At 44.8% G+C, this 20,911-nt stretch overlaps 1 protein-coding gene across 1 annotated transcript; it reads left to right on the plus strand.

Annotated features, from left to right (window-relative positions):
* The first annotated feature begins 1,997 nt into the window (after positions 1–1,997).
* park7 (parkinson protein 7) lies at positions 1,998–19,155 on the plus strand. The gene is made up of 6 exons (XM_067970200.1): positions 1,998–2,124; positions 6,146–6,247; positions 7,397–7,456; positions 9,055–9,124; positions 15,590–15,676; positions 17,734–19,155. Exons 1-6 carry the CDS (start codon positions 2,035–2,037, stop codon positions 17,886–17,888), a joined length of 564 nt encoding a protein of 187 aa, XP_067826301.1. The 5' UTR covers positions 1,998–2,034; the 3' UTR covers positions 17,889–19,155.
* Positions 19,156–20,911: the final 1,756 nt, after the last annotated feature.

A 20,911-nucleotide genomic window follows, 5' to 3' on the forward strand; every position in this document is an offset into this window, starting at 1 on the left:
ATGCTCTGCAGCAACTCGCCAAGACTTCTTCAACATCACCTCCCAAACCCGCGACCTCTACCACCTAGAAGGACAAGGGCAGCAGGCGCATGGGAACACCATCACCTCCAAGTTCCCCTCCAAGTCACACGCCATTCCGACTTGGAAATATATCGCTGTTCCTTCATTATCACTGGGTCAAAATCCTGGAACTCCCTACCTAATGAATAAAAATAAATATGTTTTTGTACATGAATGTACAAGTGCACATCCATGTATATGTGTCTGTATGTATGCTTGTGTATTTATGCTTGTGTGTCTGTCTGTGACTATCTTTTTGTGTATAGTTCTGTCTCTGTGTCTTTGCAGGGGTTTATCAATGTTATGACCTTGGATTGCTGAGAATAGAAATTTCTGTTGCACTAACAGTGAATGAATGATGAATGTGTTTGTAGAATGTTCCTCTGCCCTTTGTTTTAACAGAGGCAGTGAGTGTTTGCTCACTGTTACCCCGACCATCATTTCTAGCCTCCAGTGTTGTAAAGATTCTGTATCTGACATCTGGTGCCACTCTGTGGCCAATAGGATGCACTGCTGCAAATGGGGTTTGAGAGTCACTGTGTCTCAGAGTCCCGGTGAATGAGGAACTGCACTGGGTGCACAGCACTTCAACACCTGCCTGCATACAGGTTGGGTGTGGAATCACTTTAACAGTGGCATCAATTCACAGTGCAACCACGTTAAACAGGTAATGGATATACCTGGATGTGTGTTATACACAGAATAATTAAACTGGCAACAAAACTTAAGGTTTACAAGGCAATAGTTATAACATCCTTTCTGTATGTGTGCCATTTCTAGACCACTAACAGTCACCACATCGGAAAACTCAATCATTTCCACCTAGGATGTCTCAGAAAGATCATGAAAATTTGATGGTGGCACAAGATTCAGGACACTGAGGTCCTCGGAAGAGCAAATATGCCGGGCATTTGGCAATGCTAGTTAAGGCACAGCTCAGGTGACCTGGTCACTTAGTCCGAATGCTTGATACCAGACTATCCATGAAGGTATTCCACGGTGAGCTGAAGCTGGTAAACACTCTCCTGGCGGTCAGTTCAAAGGAAATGAGGATTGCCTAAAGACCAATCAAAAAATAATGTGGAATCTCAATTGACACGTGGGAGCATGATGCTTGTGATAGGAAAAATGTTAAAAGATGGTTCACGTGGGAAACGCAAAGCTTGAAGCAAGTTGTTTCCAGATAACTTAAAGACATCAAGGAAAGATCAGCCCTCTGGTCACTACTGATATCCTTAGCTAGAGGGGCATGAGAAGCTGAGTGTTTTTTGGTGGGGCCAGCCTGAAAAGTTTTTAAACCACAGAGTCAGGTAGTTTTCTCTGAATGTATTGCTGAGAATGACAATTGACTTGAGCGAGCTTTGGGTGAAGGTGGGTAAGCTGGCAAGGAAGTGAATGGAGCACACGTGCATTAGGATTGGGGGTTAGGGTTGGGGTTAGTTGTTAGGATTTAGATGTAAGGAATCTTACAACACCAGGTTATAGTCCAACAGTTTTATTTGAAAATCACAAGCTTTCAGAGGCTTTCTCCTTCGTCAGGTGAGTGTTAGGATTTAGAGTTAGGATTGGGGATTGAGGTTAGGATTTGAGTTAGAGTTAGGGTTTAGGATTGGGGGTTAGGGCTAGGGTTTAGAGAGGTTTAGGGTTAGGGTTTAAGGTTAGGGATTAAGGTTATAATTGGGGTTTAGTGTTTAGGATTGGGGTTAGGGTATAGGGTTGGAGATTAAGGTTGGGGTTAGGATCGGAGGTGAGGGTTTAGGGTTGGAGATTGGGGATTAGGGTTGAGGATTGGGAGTTAAAGTTAGGGTTAGAACCCGCTATTGACAACGCCGTTGCCAGTGGACGCGTCCGATGTTTGAAGTGGTGTGTGCGGCAGTGGCGCTGTTTTGAGTTTGCGGTGCCGTGCATTGTGTCCGTGCTCGGGATCCGTAGCCCTTTATCTAACGCACCGCACGGCGCCACTTCTGTCCCAAGATGGCGGCCAAGCGGGCGCTGGTGATTCTGGCGAAAGGCGCGGAGGAGATCGAGACGGTGGTTCCCACCGACCTGATGCGTCGGGCCGGGGTGAGAGGCCATAATTTACTTTATAATCGTTGTAATAAAGCCATTAAACCTTAAACCGGGGGTGCTCGTCACTCACCGCGAGCCATCACGGAGGCCAGGCGTGATTGACGGGGGGATTAGCCAATCGTCGCAGAGCCTGGCCGAACTGGTCAGGGTGCTCAGCCAATGAGGTGGAGGTGGCGGGGCGGGACTTGGAGACGACAACTGTCAGATGAATAACCTCGGAATAAATTCCAGGGAGTTCCCGAGACCAGGAGCCTTACTCTGGGCACATGGATCCTTTCTTCCATCCCTCCCTTCCTTCCTTCCGTGCAAGGGCCCTGCTCTAGTTAGCCTTTAAATGCCAAGTGCACTTGCAGGTCTATCAAATTTCATGATGTGGAGATGCCGGTGATGGACTGGGGTTGACAATTGTAAACAATTTTACAACACCAAGTTATAGTCCAGCAATTTTATTTTAAATTCACAAGCTTTCGGAGATTTTCTCCTTCCTCAGGCAAATGTTTCAAGATCTCCTTGAAGCCTACGCATTTATACATATTGAACAATAATAAATGGTGTTTACAGACTGCCCCTGCAACTGCCCGTTGCCAAGGCAATCACCGTGTTCAGACAGAGAGGTGTTACCTGCAGAACCTCCGAATACACATTCAATAAAAAAACAAACAGGGAAAAAAAAACAGAGAAAAAAAAACACAGAGAGAGGCAGAAACATCCGGAAGGCAGAGAGAGCCAGCAAATGACCCATTATATTAAAAACAGATAACATTTGTTCGCTGGTGGGGTAACGTGTAGCGTGACATGAACCCAAGATCCCGGTTGAGGCCGTCCTCATGGGTGCGGAACTTGGCTATCAATTTCTGCTCGACGATTTTGCGTTGTCGTGTGTCTCGAAGGCCGCCTTGGAGTACGCTTACCCGAAGGTCGGTGGATGAATGTCCATGACTGCTGAAGTGTTCCCCGACTGGGAGGGAACCCTCCTGTTTGGCGATTGTTGCGCGGTGTCCGTTCATCCGTTGTCGCAGCGTCTGCATGGTCTCGCCAATGTACCATGCTCTGGGGCATCCTTTCCTGCAACGTATGAGGTAGACAACGTTGGCTGAGTCACAGGAGTATGAACCATGCACCTGGTGGGTGGTGTCATCTCGTGTGATGGTGGTATCTGTGTCGATGATCTGGCATGTCTTGCAGAGGTTACCGTGGCAGGGTTGTGTGGCGTCGTGGACGCTGTTCTCTTCGATAACCAGTTCTTTACCCAAACACACGGAACAGCCATGGGGACCAAATTCGCACCCCAATACGCCAACATTTTCATGCACAAGTTCGAGCAGGACTTCTTCACTGCACAAGACCTCCAACCAACACTATACACCAGATACATCGACGACATTTTCTTTCTATGGACCCACGGCAAGGAATCACTAAAGAGACTACACGATAACATCAACAAGTTCCATCCCACCATCAAGCTCACCATGGACTACTCCTCAGAATCAGTTTCTTTCTTGGACACACGAATCTCCATCAAAGACGGGCACCTCAGCACCTCACTCTACCGCAAGCCCACGGACAACCTCACGATGCTCCACTTTTCCAGCTTCCACCCTAACCACGTCAAAGAGGCCATCCCCTATGGACAGGCCCTGCGAATACACAGGGTCTGCTCAGACGAGGAGGAACGCGATGGACACCTACAGACGCTGAAAGACGCCCTAGTAAGAACGGGATATGACGCTCGACTCATCGATCGACAGTTCCGACGGGCCACAGCAAAAAATCGCATAGACCTCCTCAGGAGACTAACACGGGACGCAACCAACAGAGTACCCTTTGTCGTCCAGTACTTCCCCGGAGCGGAGAAACTACGCCATGTTCTCCGCAGCCTTCAACATGTCATCAATGAGGACAAACACCTCGCTATGGCCATCCCCACACCTCCACTACTCGCCTTTAAACAGCCACCCAACCTCAAACAGACCATCGTTCGCAGCAAACTACCTAGCTTTCAAGAGAACAGCGTCCACGACGCCACACAACCCTGCCACGGTAACCTCTGCAAGACATGCCAGATCATCGACACAGATACCACCATCACACGAGATGACACCACCCACCAGGTGCATGGTTCATACTCCTGTGACTCAGCCAACGTTGTCTACCTCATACGTTGCAGGAAAGGATGCCCCAGAGCATGGTACATTGGCGAGACCATGCAGACGCTGCGACAACGGATGAACGGACACCGCGCAACAATCGCCAAACAGGAGGGTTCCCTCCCAGTCGGGGAACACTTCAGCAGTCATGGACATTCATCCACCGACCTTCGGGTAAGCGTACTCCAAGGCGGCCTTCGAGACACACGACAACGCAAAATCGTCGAGCAGAAATTGATAGCCAAGTTCCGCACCCATGAGGACGGCCTCAACCGGGATCTTGGGTTCATGTCACGCTACACGTTACCCCACCAGCGAACAAATGTTATCTGTTTTTAATATAATGGGTCATTTGCTGGCTCTCTCTGCCTTCCGGATGTTTCTGCCTCTCTCTGTGTTTTTTTTTCTCTGTTTTTTTTTCCCTGTTTGTTTTTTTATTGAATGTGTATTCGGAGGTTCTGCAGGTAACACCTCTCTGTCTGAACACGGTGATTGCCTTGGCAACGGGCAGTTGCAGGGGCAGTCTGTAAACACCATTTATTATTGTTCAATATGTATAAATGCGTAGGCTTCAAGGAGATCTTGAAACATTTGCCTGAGGAAGGAGAAAATCTCCGAAAGCTTGTGAATTTAAAATAAAATTGCTGGACTATAACTTGGTGTTGTAAAATTGTTTACAATTATCAAATTTCACTTTATTTTGGTTTTAAGATGTCAGTTCTTAAAAAAAAAGCCCTGTATTTATAAACTCCTCATCACATCCCAGCAATGTCTTAAATCGCTTCATTTGCAATGAATTAATTTGTGCTACAGTGACTGAAATGTAGGAGCCATTTTGTACACAGCAAGATTCCACAAACAGCAAACGGATAACTTGCCAGTTAACCTGCTTGTTTTTTGGTGATGTTGGTTGAGGGAGGAATGTAAACACCCTGTGGTTTAATCTCACTTTGATTTTAAATCTCAGTTAATAATTTCTTCATGGTAACAAACGTGTACTTGTAGAGATTTATTTTGTGCTAATTATTTGGTATCTACTAGTTAACTGTTAATCAGAGTTTACTTGTTACAGAATGAATTGTAACAACAAATCTTTAAAACTTGAACAATGAAGTGTGGGTGAAAATTCTGCCTTAATGTTACCTCATGTTGGCAGACCTCCACACAGTGCATTTTAAAGTCTTGCCATGGATTGCAATGTGTTTAAAGTCAGATTGTCTTAAATAGCTCTTCATCTTCCTCTTTGACTTCCCACAATGTCCATAGCTGGGGATCATGTTCTAGGCCTCTGCTACAGCTGTAAAGCAGCAGGTAAGACCTGTGACAGCTGGCCCTCTAACAGATGGCCGGAGGCTTCTTGCTGTAATTCCAGTCAGTGTCTGATGGGATGTGCCTTGTGTCTGCTGTATGTCTTTGTGATCAAGGCTGGGACATGGGTGATGATGTCATGAGTAATTTTACCTATTGCTATTAATACACTGAAAAATTATACTGAAGCCAAACATACTTTGTATGATTTGCTGCCTGTCGTTCTCTGAATTCACTTTTGGAATTCATCCCACTACTGCCACCACCAGTGGTGAACCTGTCATTACCAGTATTTCGCTCTAGTATTGCACAGTACAAAATGCACTCTCCAATTTGGAAGGGCCTATTCTGGAATTACACTGCCACATGTTTTTCCACAGTTCAAGTAGATGCCAATAACACATTCCCACATGTCCACTGTAGCTTTACTGAAATCCCAGTGGCAGTTTTGAGGAGCTTTCTATTCAAGGTGCAGTAGTACTGGGCTGTGGCAAGACTCTGTCACCTAGAATGGCTTTTCAATGGGCAGTGATTATCAATCATGTCCTTTGCACTTTCAGATAACGGTGACAGTGGCCGGGCTGACCGGAAAGGAGGGGGTGACATGCAGCCGTGATGTGGTTATTTGCCCTGACACCAGCCTACAAGATGCAGCTAAACAGGTACAACGTGTCTCTGCTTCAGTGACCAGGGGTTAAGGTGAAGTGTCATAATGGGGGAATAGTGTTCCTGTTAGTAAGGGATAAGCTGAGCTCAGTTGCACTGCACTAATTAAACTTTATTTTTCATATTCTAGCTTTACTGCATTTTGCTGGTTGGATAAAACCTCCAGCAAGCCTCCAGCATGCACTTCCTTGCCGTATTGGTGTTTGCTGCACTCTTGCTGGATTCATGCAAACTCACTGCATGCCGACATAACTAGATAGTGAAGTGTGCGTGCGTGTGTGGTCGCCCGCCCTCCCTCCCTCCCTGCACGGCCGGGCGGTTGTGATGCTGAGCCATGGGTCCATTCCGCAACAGCGCGCATCTCACATCTCGAGATGCAGCTCCTATATAATCGCACTGAGACACCCACTGTACCATGGAGTACAATACGCGCCGCGACACCCACTGTACCATGGAGTACTGTACACACCGAGACACCCACTGTACCATGGAGTACTGTACACACCGAGACACCCACTGTACCATGGAGTACTGTACGCACCGAGACACCCACTGTACCATGGAGTACTGTACGCACCGAGACACCCACTGTACCATGGAGTACTGTACGCACCGAGACACCCACTGTACCATGGAGTACTGTACGCACCGAGACACCCACTGTACCATGGAGTACTGTACGCACCGAGACACCCACTGTACCATGGAGTACTGTACACACCGAGACACCCACTGTACCATGGAGTACTGTATACGCTGAATACTGTACACACCGAGACACACACTGTACAATGGAATACTATTCACCCTTCTGTAGTCTCAGAAACCAGCAGTGTCTGTTTTGTGGTCTGTGTTCTTGTGCCATTTTCCTTTGGCTAAGAATAGTCTTTACTGTTCAAACGCAGCCATAAAATTAGAGAGTTGATATTGAAGGCCCAGCACTGTGACATCATGGGACCGGATATTAGGACCCAAAATCACTGTTATTTTATCTGTTCTGATGTTCAGTTTGTTTGATCCCCTGCAACTTCATGGCATAAGAGATTCTCACTTGTGATTCTGTTCGCAGTGAGGGACACATTAGTCAAGCATTTGTTGATTGTTGGAATATTGGGTAAAATCTGATCGCGTGTATCGCTCCACAGGGTCCATACGATGTGATTGTATTACCCGGAGGAAACCTTGGAGCCCAGAACTTATCTGAGGTGAGTTCAAATAGAATTATTTGCAGATGACACAAAACTTGGAAGAGTAATAAACAGTGAGGAGGATAGTGATTGACTTCAAGAGGATATAAACAGGCTGGTGGCATGGGCGGACGTGTGGCAGATGAAATTTAATGCAGAAAAGTGTGAAGTGATACATTTCGGTAGGAAGAATGAGGAGAGGCAATATATACTAGAGGGCACAACTCTATAAAAGGGGTACAGGAACAGAGAGATCTGGGGGTATATGTGCACAAATCGTTGAAGGTGGCAGGGCAAGTTGAGAAAACGGTTAAAAAAGCATATGGGATCCTGGGCTTTATAAATAGAGGCATCGAGTACAAAAGTATGGAAGTTGTGATGAACCTTTATAAAATACTGGTTTGGCCACAACTGGAGTATTGTGTCCAGTTCTGGGCACCGCACTTTAGGAAAGATGTGAAGGCCTTAGAGAGGGTGCAGAAGAGATTTACTAGAATGATTCCAGGGATGAGAGACTTTAGCTATGTAGATAGAATGGAGAAGCTGGGGTTGTTCTCCTTGGAACAGAGAAGGTTGTGAGGAGATTTGATAGAGGTATTCAAAATCATGAAGGGTCTAGACAGAGTAGATAGAGAGAAACTGTTCCCATTGGCAGAAGGGTCACGAACCAGAGGAGATAGACTTGAGGTGATTGGCAAAAGAACCAAAGATGACATGAGGAAAAACTTTTTTGCACAGCGAGTGGTTAGGATCTGGAATGCATTGCCAGAGGGGGTGGTGGAGGCAGATTCAATCATGGCATTCAAAAGGGAACTGGATAAGAACTTGAAAGTAAAAAAAATTGGCAGGGCTACGGGGATAGGGAGGGGGAGTGGGACTAGCTGGATTGCTCTTGCATAGAGCTGGCGTGGACTCGATGGGCTGAATGGCCTCCTTCCGTAACCTTTCTATGGTTCTATTTAAACCTGAGATTCTGCGTCTGGTTTCATAATTATTTAAGATGTTAATCTTCATCCCGTTAGAAACACTGTAGCTGCTGCAGCTAATGACTTGCATTCTGTTTCCTGTACTTGATTTCTGTCCTCTTTCTGGAACACGTAAAGAAAGAACTTGCATTTATAAAGTGCCTTTCATGTCTTCAGGGCGTCCCAAAGTGTTTTGTAGCCAATGAATCACCTTTGAGGTGTAGTCACTGTTGTGTAGGCAAACCAAGGGTCTCAAACAGCAATAAGATGAATGACCAGGCCCAGCTGTGATGTGCTCCAAAGATGAATAGCTTACAGACATTTCGTGTCTCTGCTTACGTGTGAAGAGTGGCCACTCGGGTGAGATACTGCAGGGCTGCTATACCCCAGCAACTGTCAGAAGGGGAGGGGAATTACTGACTGTTGATTCCCCTTCTGAATTTTTTTCTGGTATCCATTTTGCACATCAAACATTCTGCAGCTTTTCAGAAGGATTGATACTTAGAGAATATTACAGTGGCTGAGAATATATCATAAAATACAAAATGTACATTACTGTCTCTAGACAAGAGAATCATAACTGCTATAGAAAACAATAACTTGTGCAAATTTGCAATGATTTATTGAAACTTTCCTCTCTTATTTTGCTAGTCTCCTGCTGTAAAAGAGATGCTGAAGGCTCAGGAATGCAGGAAGGGTTTGATTGCTGCTATATGTGCAGGTATGACTTTCTTGGCTTAGATTGAAACGTGCACCAAGCTCCCTGTGCTAGTTTCCCTCGATGGTTAATGGCAAGTGACTAGCAGAGCCATACAGACTTTATCTCTGATCTGTACTAAATCAGGTGACCTCAGCCGCGGAGCAGTAGATGTGCTACAATTGGCCTCAGTACCTGTGGATTAATGAGGGGTAAATTGCTCTGAATGCCTGCACTGGATTACTATTCAGTCACACATGCACCTCCAACAGAGGTGCATGTATGTGGATGTCAGGTGAAAAGGATTGACCCTGTATTCAAAGCGTAGTGGCACATGCATGATGAATGGCCCCTTGGGTGAAGTACCAGAGGGTGACTGGATCTGCAGGACTGTATCCCAGTGAGATACACTGCCTCCAGGAAGGAGTGGCGGGATGTGTGGTGAGATTGACACTTGAAGCAAAACAAATGGAAAGGGGGTGTGGAGTTAGAGTCATAGAGTTATACAGCACGGATAGAGGCCCTTCGGCCCATCGTGTCCGCGCCGGCCATCAGCCCTGTCTACTCTAATCCCATATTATAGAGTTACGGTGCTGTCTTCTTTAATGTTTTGGATGAGTATCCATTCTTGCTTATCTAAGCCTTAAAGAGTAATACTGAGTAGCTGGGCATTAGTTAGGCTTCACTGAAATGTAACTGCTTTTTTCTAGCCTTTTGCATCATCAGACTCTAGAGCTGGAGTCAGCACCTGCCTTTGAGACAGTGACCTTGAGTAACCCCACACTTCTGCACTGGCTGTGTGGTGCTGGGCAGCATATGAGCAGGGTACAGTGCTACTTCCTGTGTTTGTTTTTGTTCAACCAGCAGGACTTAAACCTACAACACTGGTGTGAAGTGCGTGTGTGCCTGGCTAGTTGGTTCTCGGTTTCTTTCCGCTTTTAATTGTCCCTGTGGTATCTTTACGACATGCAATTGCCTTTTTTTTTTCTTGACCTTCATATTATTTCCAGGGTTAGGGTGGGGAGAGGATAGTCCTGCACCCATTCTCTAATGGAAGGATGTGGCTTTTTCAGCGCTGCTCCATTCCGGACATAGTACGGTAAGCATTACAGCGAGGAAGGGCAAGGCAAGGCACGGGTCATTCCCTGGTCAACTCCTCTTTCAGATAGGCTGACTGAAGACTGTTGAAACTTTCCATCTAAGGGGTCTAAGTATAAACATTAGCCGAGTCTGAGATTGGAGCTCTGAGCCCCTGTTTTATGGTACAGGTTGCTGAGCCCTACACCCCTGGGGTAACCTATGTTCAATCTCCATTCTGTGCTGACATCAGCCAACTCGGCACAGAATGGAGATTGAACCTGGGGTGCTACAAATGGCCTCTGTCTCTGGGCTAAGAAAGAAGAAAAATCGTTCAGAATTCCTGCTTGTGTTCAGTATCTAGACTCCCGTTTGACATTCTACATGTGTAGATGTATTGTTAGGACTGGATCAGACTACGTGGTTGGCACACCCTCTGGACTAATGCGAATGGTAACTTGGGTGAAGTACCATAGGACGGGCGGTGCCTCCTCTTGTGAGAAAGTAGTGCTGGGCCATGCCTTACCTCTGACTGATGCCTCGTCCCTCTCTTTTGAAATAAATGCTGGGCAAACACCAGAACAACAGTGGGGCTTAATCGGAACCCATGTAATACATTGTAGGATGCAGAAAGATTAGAGAACTATATGCGAGTCCTTATTTTAATAATCCTAATCCTTTTTTCCCCACTACATGTCACAAGTCCCTGACTGTGTGGGGCTGCTGCTGAGCTCTCTGCTGGGAAATGATGAATGTAAGGAGTCTTACAACACCAGGTTATAGTCCAACAATTTTATTTGAAAATCACAAGCTTTCGGAGGCTTTCTCCTTCGTCAGGTGTTGGACTATAACCTGGTGTTGTAATATTCCTTACGTTTGTCCACCCCAGTCCATCACTGGCATCTCCACATCATGGGAAATGATGAGGGAGAGGAGCACAAGGTGACTCTCTTCTCTCTCAGGAAGATGTCCTGTCTTGCAACTTATCCCTGACCTGGGGAGTACCCAGTGTACACTTGCTTTTTGCTACTCCAGAACATCAGGACATTAGCATAGTTCTAATTTTAAATCCAGCTGCCCCTCTGCTATAATTCGTGCTCAGTAGTCTGTAAAATGCCACCTTGTCACCTCTGTTGAAAGGCGTTAGTTTTTCCCCCATTGAGTTTTTTTAAATGAGCTATATTGCACACTCTGTCCCTGAGCGCTAATCTGGTGCCTGTTTTTTTATTTATTGCAGACCTAACCAAAGAGAATGAACTTGCATTTATATGGCACCTTCTCGCATTGCTTCACATCCAATGAATTGCTTTTTGAAATGTAGTCGCTCATATGTTGGCAAATATGACTTAATATATTCTCAACAGCATATTCTGGTACACTGTGTGCAGTATCTTCATGCTCCAGTGACGATTGTCCCCTGAATGCCCAACACTGGCAGTGAATTAACCTGACAACAGCTGCAGTGACACCTGCAAGGCTGCTCCTTGCATTCACCTCACATTTGTTCTGCTATCTGAATAAAACTCAGTTTGCGCTCTTGTGTTGCAATAAACCATGTGAATGAGTATATCAAATACATCAGGCATAATTAGTCTGTCAGCGTCTGAAAAAGAAAAGACGGGATAGTGTTTCGAGTTTTTTTTTACCCCTCAAGGTGAAAGTTGAGTGTCAGTCAGTGACGTGTGGTTGCTGAGTCCTTCTTCTCTCTGACCTTGGTAACATTAGCGAGCTCTTGCAAACAGTGTGAGATGCAGCAGCGTGAACAGGCAGAATGGCTATTGAGGCGGGGTGCTGAAGAAAGGGCCCTTTGTTTGCCCTGAAGTCTTCATTTTGTGAGGCCACATATCAAGCGTTGGTGTGTGGTTACTAGCTGAGGTCACTGACTTGCAGGATATGGTACATTAGATTCCTGTTAAATAAAATCCAATCCTTATTTATTATCTATACCAGTATTAGAAACACAAATTGTACTGTTCGTCTTGCTTGTGGTTCTGACAGTGGGGTTTGCTATGATACAAGACCTGGCTTATTTCTAGTTTTCTACTGCTTCTCCCCCGCCTTTCCCAATCTATAGTCTGAAGGTGAAAGCTGACAGCAGGCTAAATTACCATGAGCATAGACAGGAGGTGGCCATGGTTCATAGTTTGTGAACCTTGATCTGCTCAGAGGTGTTGAAGTGGAATTGACTCTAAACCTGGGGGTTGTGGGGGAGCAGCATTCCAGCACAGACCAGTGACTTTAAGGCACGACTTGTCCCTGTGAGCTGCCGGACTCTCACTGGAGGGCATCCACTTTTCATCCCTCTGCTCTCAAACCAAGAGAGAAGTTGGGAGCCAGGAGGTGGGGGAATGTCAGGAAGTTGCTTCATTTTGTATTTACGCTGTTGATGTTGGTGTCTGCTGTCAGAGGTACTATTGGTGTAAACTTCCCTTTCTGGGCAATGATAGTGTGACCTATGGAACATCTTCAGAACTGCAAACTGAATTTTAAAAGTTAATGTAGAATCATAGAATCATAGAAGTTTACAACATGGAAACAGGCCCTTCGGCCCAACATGTCCATGTCGCCCAGTTTATACCACTAAGCTAGTCCCAATTGCCTGCACTTGGCCCATATCCCTCTATACCCATCTTACCCATGTAACTGTCCAAATGCTTTTTAAAAGACAAAATTGTACCCGCCTCTACGACTGCCTCTGGCAGCTCGTTCCAGACACTCACCACCCTTTGAGTGAAAAAATTGCCCCTCTGGACCCTTTTGTATCTCTCCCCTCTCACCTTAAATCTATGCCCCCTCGTTATAGACTCCCCTACCTTTGGGAAAAGATTTTGACTATCTACCTTATCTATGCCCCTCATTATTTTATAGACTTCTATAAGATCACCCCTAAACCTCCTACTCTCCATGGAAAATAGTCTCAGTCTATCCAACCTCTCCCTATAAGTCAAACCATCAAGTCCCGGTAGCATCCTAGTAAATCTTTTCTGCACTCTCTCTAGTTTAATAATATCCTTTCTATAATAGGGTGACCAGAACTGTACACAGTATTCCAAGTGTGGCCTTACTAATGTCTTGTACAACTTCAACAAGACATCCCAACTCCTGTATTCAATGTTCTGACCAATGAAACCAAGCATGCCGAATGCCTTCTTCACCACCCTATCCACCTGTGACTCCACTCTCAAGGAGCTATGAACCTGTACTCCTAGATCTCTTTGTTCTATAACTCTCCCCAACGCCCTACCATTAACGGAGTAGGTCCTGGCCCGATTCGATCTACCAAAATGCATCACCTCACATTTATCTAAATTAAACTCCATCTGCCATTCATCGGCCCACTGGCCCAATTTATCAAGATCCCGTTGCAATCCTAGATAACCTTCTTCACTGTCCATAATGCCACCAATCTTGGTGTCATCTGCAAACTTACTAACCATGCCTCCTAAATTCTCATCCAAATCATTAATATAAATAACAAATAACAGCGGACCCAGCACCGATCCCTGAGGCACACCGCTGGTCACGGGCCTCCAGTTTGAAAAACAACCCTCAACAACCACCCTCTGTCTTCTGTCGTCAAGCCAATTTTGTATCCAATTGGCTACCTCACCTTGGATCCCGTGAGATTTAACCTTATGTAACAACCTACCATGTGGTACCTTGTCAAAGGCTTTGCTAAAGTCCATGTAGACCACGTCTACTGCACAGCCCTCATCTATCTTCTTGGTTACCCCTTCAAAAAACTCAATCAAATTCGTGAGACACGATTTTCCACTCTCAAAACCATGCTGACTGTTCCTAATCAGTCCCTGCCTCTCCAAATGCCTGTAAATCCTGTCTCTCAGAATACCCTCTAACAACTTACCCACCACAGATGTCAGTAGTTCCCAGGCTTTTCCCTGCCGCCCTTCTTAAACAAAAGCACAACATTTGCTACCCTCCAATCTTCAGGCACCTCACCTGTAGCTGTTGATGATTCAAATATCTCTGCTAGGGGACCCGCAATTTCCTCCCTAACCTCCCATAACGTCCTGGGATACATTTCATCAGGTCCCGGAGATTTATCTACCTTGATGCGCGTTAAGACTTCCAGCACCTCCCTCTCTCTAATATGTACACTCCTCAAGACATCACTATTTATTTCCCCAAGTTCCCTAACATCCATGCCTTTCTCAACCGTAAATACCAATGTGAAATATTCATTTAGGATCTCACCCATCTCTTGTGGTTCCACACATAGATGACCTTGTTGATCCTTAAGAGGCCCTACTCTCTCCCTAGTTACTCTTTTGCCCTTTGTTATTTGTAGAAGCTCTTTGAATTCTCCTTTGACTTATCTGCCAAAGCAATCTCATGTCCCCTTTTTGCCCTCCTGATTTCTCTCTTATCTCTACTCCGGCAATCTCTATACTCTTCAAGGGATCCACTTGATCCCAGCTGTCTATGCATGTCATATGCCTCCTTCTTTTTGACTAGGGCCTCAATCTCCCGAGTCATCCAAGGTTCCCTACTTCTACCAGCTTTGCCCTTCACTTTATAAGGAATGTACTTACCCTGAACCCTGGTTAACACACTTTTGAAAGCCTCCCACTTACCAGACGTCCCTTTGCCTGCCAACAGACTCTCCCAATCAACTTCTGAAAGTTCCTGTCTAATACCATCAAAATTGGCCTTTCCCCAATTTAGAATTTTAACTTTTGGGCCAGACCTATCATTCTCCACAGCTATCTTAAAACTAATGGAATTATGATCACTGGTCCCAAAGTGATCCCTCACTAACACTTCTGTCACCTGCCCTTCCTTATTTCCCAAGAGGAGGTCCAGTTTTGCCCCCTCTCTAGTCGGGCCATCCACATACTGAATGAGAAATTCCTCCTGAATACACTCAACAAATTTCTCTCCATCCAAGCCCCTAATGCTATGGCTGTCCCAGTCAATGTTGGGAAAGTTAAAGTCCCCTACTATTACCACCCTATTTTTCTTGCAGCTGTCTGTAATCTCCTTACATATTTGCTCCTCAATTTCCCGTTGACTATTTGGGGGTCTGTAGTACAATCCTATCAAAGTGATCTCTCCCTTCTTATTTTTCAGTTCTACCCATAAAGACTCAGTGGGCGAACCCTCGGATATATCCCCTCTCACTACTGTCGTGATGTTCTCCCTAATCAAGAACGCAACTCCCCCTCCTCTCTTACCTCCTGCTCTATCTTTCCTATAGCATCTGTACCCTGGAACATTGAGCTGCCAGCCCTGCCCCTCCCTTAGCCATGTTTCAGTAATAGCTATAACATCCCAGTCCCATGTACCCATCCATGCCCTGTGTAATTATGTGCTTTCTCTTGTTTAACCTGAACTGTATGGTGATAAATTGTTTCTGTTAAAAAGCCATCTTTAATTTTTCTTTGTTTGCAGGCCCCACAGCTCTGCTGGCTCATGAGATAGGCTACGGGAGCAAAGTCACCACCCATCCCTTGGCTAAGGACAAAATGATGAATGGAGGTAATGGTTAGGGCTCACACTCCATTTCTAGTGTGCATTCACCGTTCCAATCTAGCAGACAAGCTTTCTACAATCTTGCAGTGATCTTGATCAGGTGCAGTCCACGTTCATGTTTGTGAGAGATTCATACTTCTAAGCTGAATGCTTGTTAATTTAAATTGAGATTAATAATGAAATCCCCTAAAAATCCTTCAGGGGCTTAGTTTCCTGTCAGAGTGCACTGCTTATGTTTTTTGGTGTGCTCTTTAATCACTCAGTAATTTTGGTTCAGCTAGTTAAAGCAGTAGCAGGGCTCCACAGACAAGGAAGCTACTGGGTTTGATGGCTGGTCTGTGCAAAATGAGCTAATTATAGCCTGGGTGGCAGTATGGTACTGTTTCGCCCTATGGGAGGAATGCTCTAGGACAGTCAATTTGGTTTTTCCTGCTCCCAATCACTATCCAGTCACCTCCTAGTGGAAAGTGCTGCTTCGGTGAGGACAGGATCAAGCTTTGCTGTGACCCCCCCCCCCCCCCACCTCATGGTTGAGTAGCTTACCAAGACAGTGGCCCAGATTTTGCTGGAACGGGGCATCTCGCAGCGTGCCCTGTTAGTTAGATTTGTTTGTGCACATTGTGGGCAAAAATTTTTAAAACCTAGAAGTTGCTGGAGGTGCGATCTGATAACGGCGCAGTGAGGGAAACAGGTTACCTGGGACCTTAGTGAACAGGGCAAGCAACACAGTATCTCCATAACCAATGGAAATTAAAGACTGAGAAATAAACAGGAAGGAGTGTGAACTAGAATGGGTGAATTCAATGTCAAATCAGGTACAGAGAGAGATGGAAGGAAAAATTGGATTGAGAGAGAAAAAAGAGACAAGAAGAAAAGAATTAAATTTAAAATCTCCAACAACAATTCACTACCTGAGGGAATGAGACTTCACACTTTTAATTGTTCACTTTCTGGGCCAGAGAGGTTGATTGGCAGTCATTAACAATTATCATACCATTAAAAGGGTACTTTTTTTTATTCATTCATGGGATGTGGGCGTCGCTGGCGAGGCCGGCATTTATTGCCCATCCCTAATTGCCCTTGAGAAGGTGGTGGTGAGCCACCTTCTTGAACCGCTGCAGTCCGTGTGGTGAAGGTTCTCCCACAGTGCTGTTAGGGCTTAAGCTGGTAATTACTAGACTTAACTTTCTGTGATGCATTTAATGGGAAATTAATGTGCAAATGCAGCAACTTCATGAAACTCAAGGGTGAGATGCTGTTTTTTTAAAGCTAATGGCAGAGCTGCATAAATCAGCAGCAACTTGTGGTGATTTGCAATTCATGGGGTATCTGTTCCTCGCCACAAGTTGCTGGCCGATTTGCACATTAATAACGTTCAACGTGTATCGTTCAAACGCCGTTATTTTTGCAGCAATTCTGGGCTATTGTCTTCGCTCATGAAGAATGGGCACTAGGTTGCGTTCGACGTCTCTGGCATCTAAAACCCAACAAGGTGTTATCTTCAGGAGAGAAGAAAGGGAGGGGAGGGAAAGGGGAATATCGAGCTCGGGAGAGTGCAGATCTTGGTTTCACCTTTAAACAGCTGATCTAAGGGAGCCCTTTCAACAGATGTTTTTTTTCTGTAAACAGCTGCAGTCTCGTGTGGTTTTGGAAAATGAATTTGACGTTGGCTTCATTACATGCCATTTAAATAATATATAGCCAGAGCTGCATCAGTTCAGCTGGACTCTGATTGCTGCATCTTTTTGTACTTGAATGTCATTTTGCAAATGCAGGAGTTTGTTGTAACTAATGTGCTGAAATGTTAAATCTCAAACTGGCCGATATCTGGATATAACTGAACAGATTGCAACTCCTGCGTTGCACATTGTGGTTGTTTTGGGGCAGGGGTTGGAGAAGTAGATGAATCACAGAACGTGATCCCAAAAGAGAGTGAAAATCCACAAATTCCATGTAATAAAAACACAATCTATTTTATTTGATCACTGTAACCCAGTGGCTTTATCAATACTGTGACGATGTTCTTGAATTCTTGCTCTGATGCCATGCTCATTCCCTTCCAGCTCACTATACCTACTCCGAAGATCGTGTGCAGTTAGATGGGAACATTCTCACCAGCAGAGGGCCTGGTACCAGCTTCGAGTTCGGCCTTGCAATTATTGAAACACTTCTAGGAAAAGAGGCGGCTGAGAAGGTCAAAGCTCCTTTGGTCCTGTGAAACTCCCAACTTCAGAGAACTGTGCAAAGATACGGGGGGGAGGAAGGAATCAACTGAATCGGTTCTTTCTGAGGCAGCAAGTCCCTAGTGTAACATTAATAGAGGCAATACGCCTTGTGGAAGTTAACTAACGTCTATAAACACCATCAAAGTAAATGTTACTGTATTTGTGCAGGGCTACAGAATTTCAACTTGCCAGATTTAAATCCTGATGGTACTTTAATGACATATATGAAGAATTTCTGCTTAACCATGCTTTGTGTTAGAGTGAAGTTTAAACCCTCTCCTTTGTCATACTCTGTGAATTGAATAATTGAGGTGTGAATGTAACCTGACTTGCTGCTATTATGCTAGTTGAGATTGGAACAGGAAAAGGCCCTCCTGTGTTCAATCCCAATTCCCTGCACTCTCTCTATATCCCTTAGTTCCCAAGTACCTTTTATTCCTTTTGAACATCAGCATTGCTTTCTACATTTATGATCCTTTGTAGCAGTGTGTTTTTCTCTCAACCTTTTGTGAAGGAAATGTTTCCTGGCTGTATTTCTAACAGGCTTACTTGTCACTTTTATTCCTTTGAGAAATGTTTTGCTGTATCAACTTGGTTTGCAGCTGCCTGCCTAATGAATCAATGCATCAGCAACATTTCTCAATGTCTGAAATTAACTTTGTGCAGTATGTTCTTCAGGCTAATTTCCTGCCTTATGGTATTTTTTTTAAAAACCCTTTGGCGCGTTGCCACTCTTTCAGCTTGTATGGTTAAACACCTGATGTAGGTAAATTGATTCACAAGCCATTCTTCCTCAAACTTTTTTTTAAAACCTCTGGTGGTATTAAAGGACTCTGCAAACCTGAAAGTTACTGATGACTTGGATGTGTGTTTCTGTAAAGTGACACCTTGGGGATTGATCTCCTGACCTGTGAACTTACCCACTCTGCAGTGACATTGTAACTAATGGTTGTTCACGGGGTGATGCTCTTTGGCTGCCGGCTCGGGGGCTTGTTAAAGCACAGCATGATGAATATTTCCCACGTACCAAAGATTTGGCTTTCTGTGAATGCTTAATGGGAGTTTAGTTGAAGGTGTTAAGATTACAGTTAATTCTACAAACTATCTGCCTTTCAAGTTCCATCTATACCTGCATTGGACATTGTGCAGCAGTAACTGAGCACTCACTGCTAAAGGATCGTGGATGTTAGAAAATATCATAAATGTCTTGTCCAACACTGTGGTAGATTCTCTTTTTGTTGCAATAAATAATCAGTAGTGTTTGGGTGTTAATGTTTGTATTTCTTCCTCTGCTTAGTATATTTGTAAACAATTTTACAACACCAAGTTATAGTCCAGCAATTTTATTTTAAATTCACAAGCTTTCGGAGACTTCCTACTTCCTCCTTCCTCCTTCCACATTTACCTGAGGAAGGAGGAAGTCTCCGAAAGCTTGTGAATTTAAAATAAAATTGCTGGACTATAACTTGGTGTTGTAAAATTGTTTACAATTGTCAACCCCAGTCCATCACCGGCATCTCCACATCATGCTTAGTATATCACACTGGTAGACTTGGTCATCAGCAGGTGACCTCCAAACTTCTAGCAACTGAGAAAACATTACTGTTGGTGATGAATGTCACTGGTATATGTTATAAATTTTGCCTCTTAACATGCTGCTATGCTTCCATGGACAGCAGCAGCCCTTAGGTATGTCACTCAGGTGGGCATTCTTCATGTGAGCATAGACAGTGAATATCATTCTATTCAATGTTGTGGGGGTGGGGAACATTATAGCTGAGCCCATTTGGATTCACACAAGACACCTACATTCCAGTAGGAGTTGCTGGTTTTGTGATCCAGGCCAGGAACCCAGTTTTTTTTTTCCATCCTCCATGCCCTAGAAATCCAGAACGGTTAGTTCCACGTGCCAGAAGAACTGAATCTGAAACCTTCTGGTTGCCATTATGGCCACCACTGTACAATCCAACATTGTCCTGGATGAGCAGGAACATAAGCCTATTTGGCTCTACACTTGCTCCTGATTCTGTCCCACTTCCTGGCTGCTGTCTTTGGTTCAGCCCTGTTGGACCAAGCGGAGCTTCAAAACCCCACTTCTTAGTCAGCACTGGAACTGTCAGATTTCACCTCTGCAACACTGAAACCCTTATCCATGCTCATTTATTCAAACATACTCTTTGCTGGTCTGAGTCCACACTGCATAAGCTGCAACTTGTACAAACTCTCCCACCTACATCCCTGTCCTTCACCCACCCCATCACTGCTCACTGGCAGTTTGGCACCTTGAGTGCTTTGGAACATTTTATTCTGCTAAACACCCTATTTTACAAAAAATGCCAGCTATTGTTTGACCCAGTACCACCCCAGATAGTGAATTCATGTAACTTTTAAATGTGTTTTCTCTTGTGATTTTAGTATGTAGGTTTCTGATGTGAATTAGGGAGTTGTGTGTGGGGCTTGACTAACCAGGCCTGAAGGTCATTGTTCATTTTCTCTTGGGATAGTGACTGCAGCATTGCTGTGACAGAAAAGTAGCAAAATTCTAATCGACTATATTTTACAAGCGTATTGGACTGGCAGTGTTGCTTTGTCAGCTTGATTCAGTCGTAACATTCACCTGAGTCAGAAGGTCATGGGTTCAAGTCCCATTGCAGGACCTGAATACATAATCTAGGCTGACACTTCAGTGAAGTGCTGAGTCTGAGTGAGAGCTGCACTGTGGTGATGCCTTCCGGATGAAAGTGGAGCCCTGTCTGCTTAAATTGATGTAAAAGAACTCATGGTGCTATTCAAAAAGCAGGGTAGTTCTCAACATTTATCCCTCAGCTAACACCCCCCTGAAAACAGATTCACTACTCATTTATCTCTGCTGTTCGTGGGTCTTTGTGTGCAAATTGGTGGCCATGTTGGCCCACATGACAATAATGACCACTTTAAAAGTAATTCATTGGCTTTGAAGTGCTTTGGGATATCCTGGTGACTTGACAGGTACTATCTAAATGAAAATCTTTGTTTT

This window comes from Heptranchias perlo, chromosome 32, assembly GCF_035084215.1.
Source record: "Heptranchias perlo isolate sHepPer1 chromosome 32, sHepPer1.hap1, whole genome shotgun sequence".
Lineage (NCBI taxonomy): Eukaryota > Metazoa > Chordata > Chondrichthyes > Hexanchiformes > Hexanchidae > Heptranchias > Heptranchias perlo.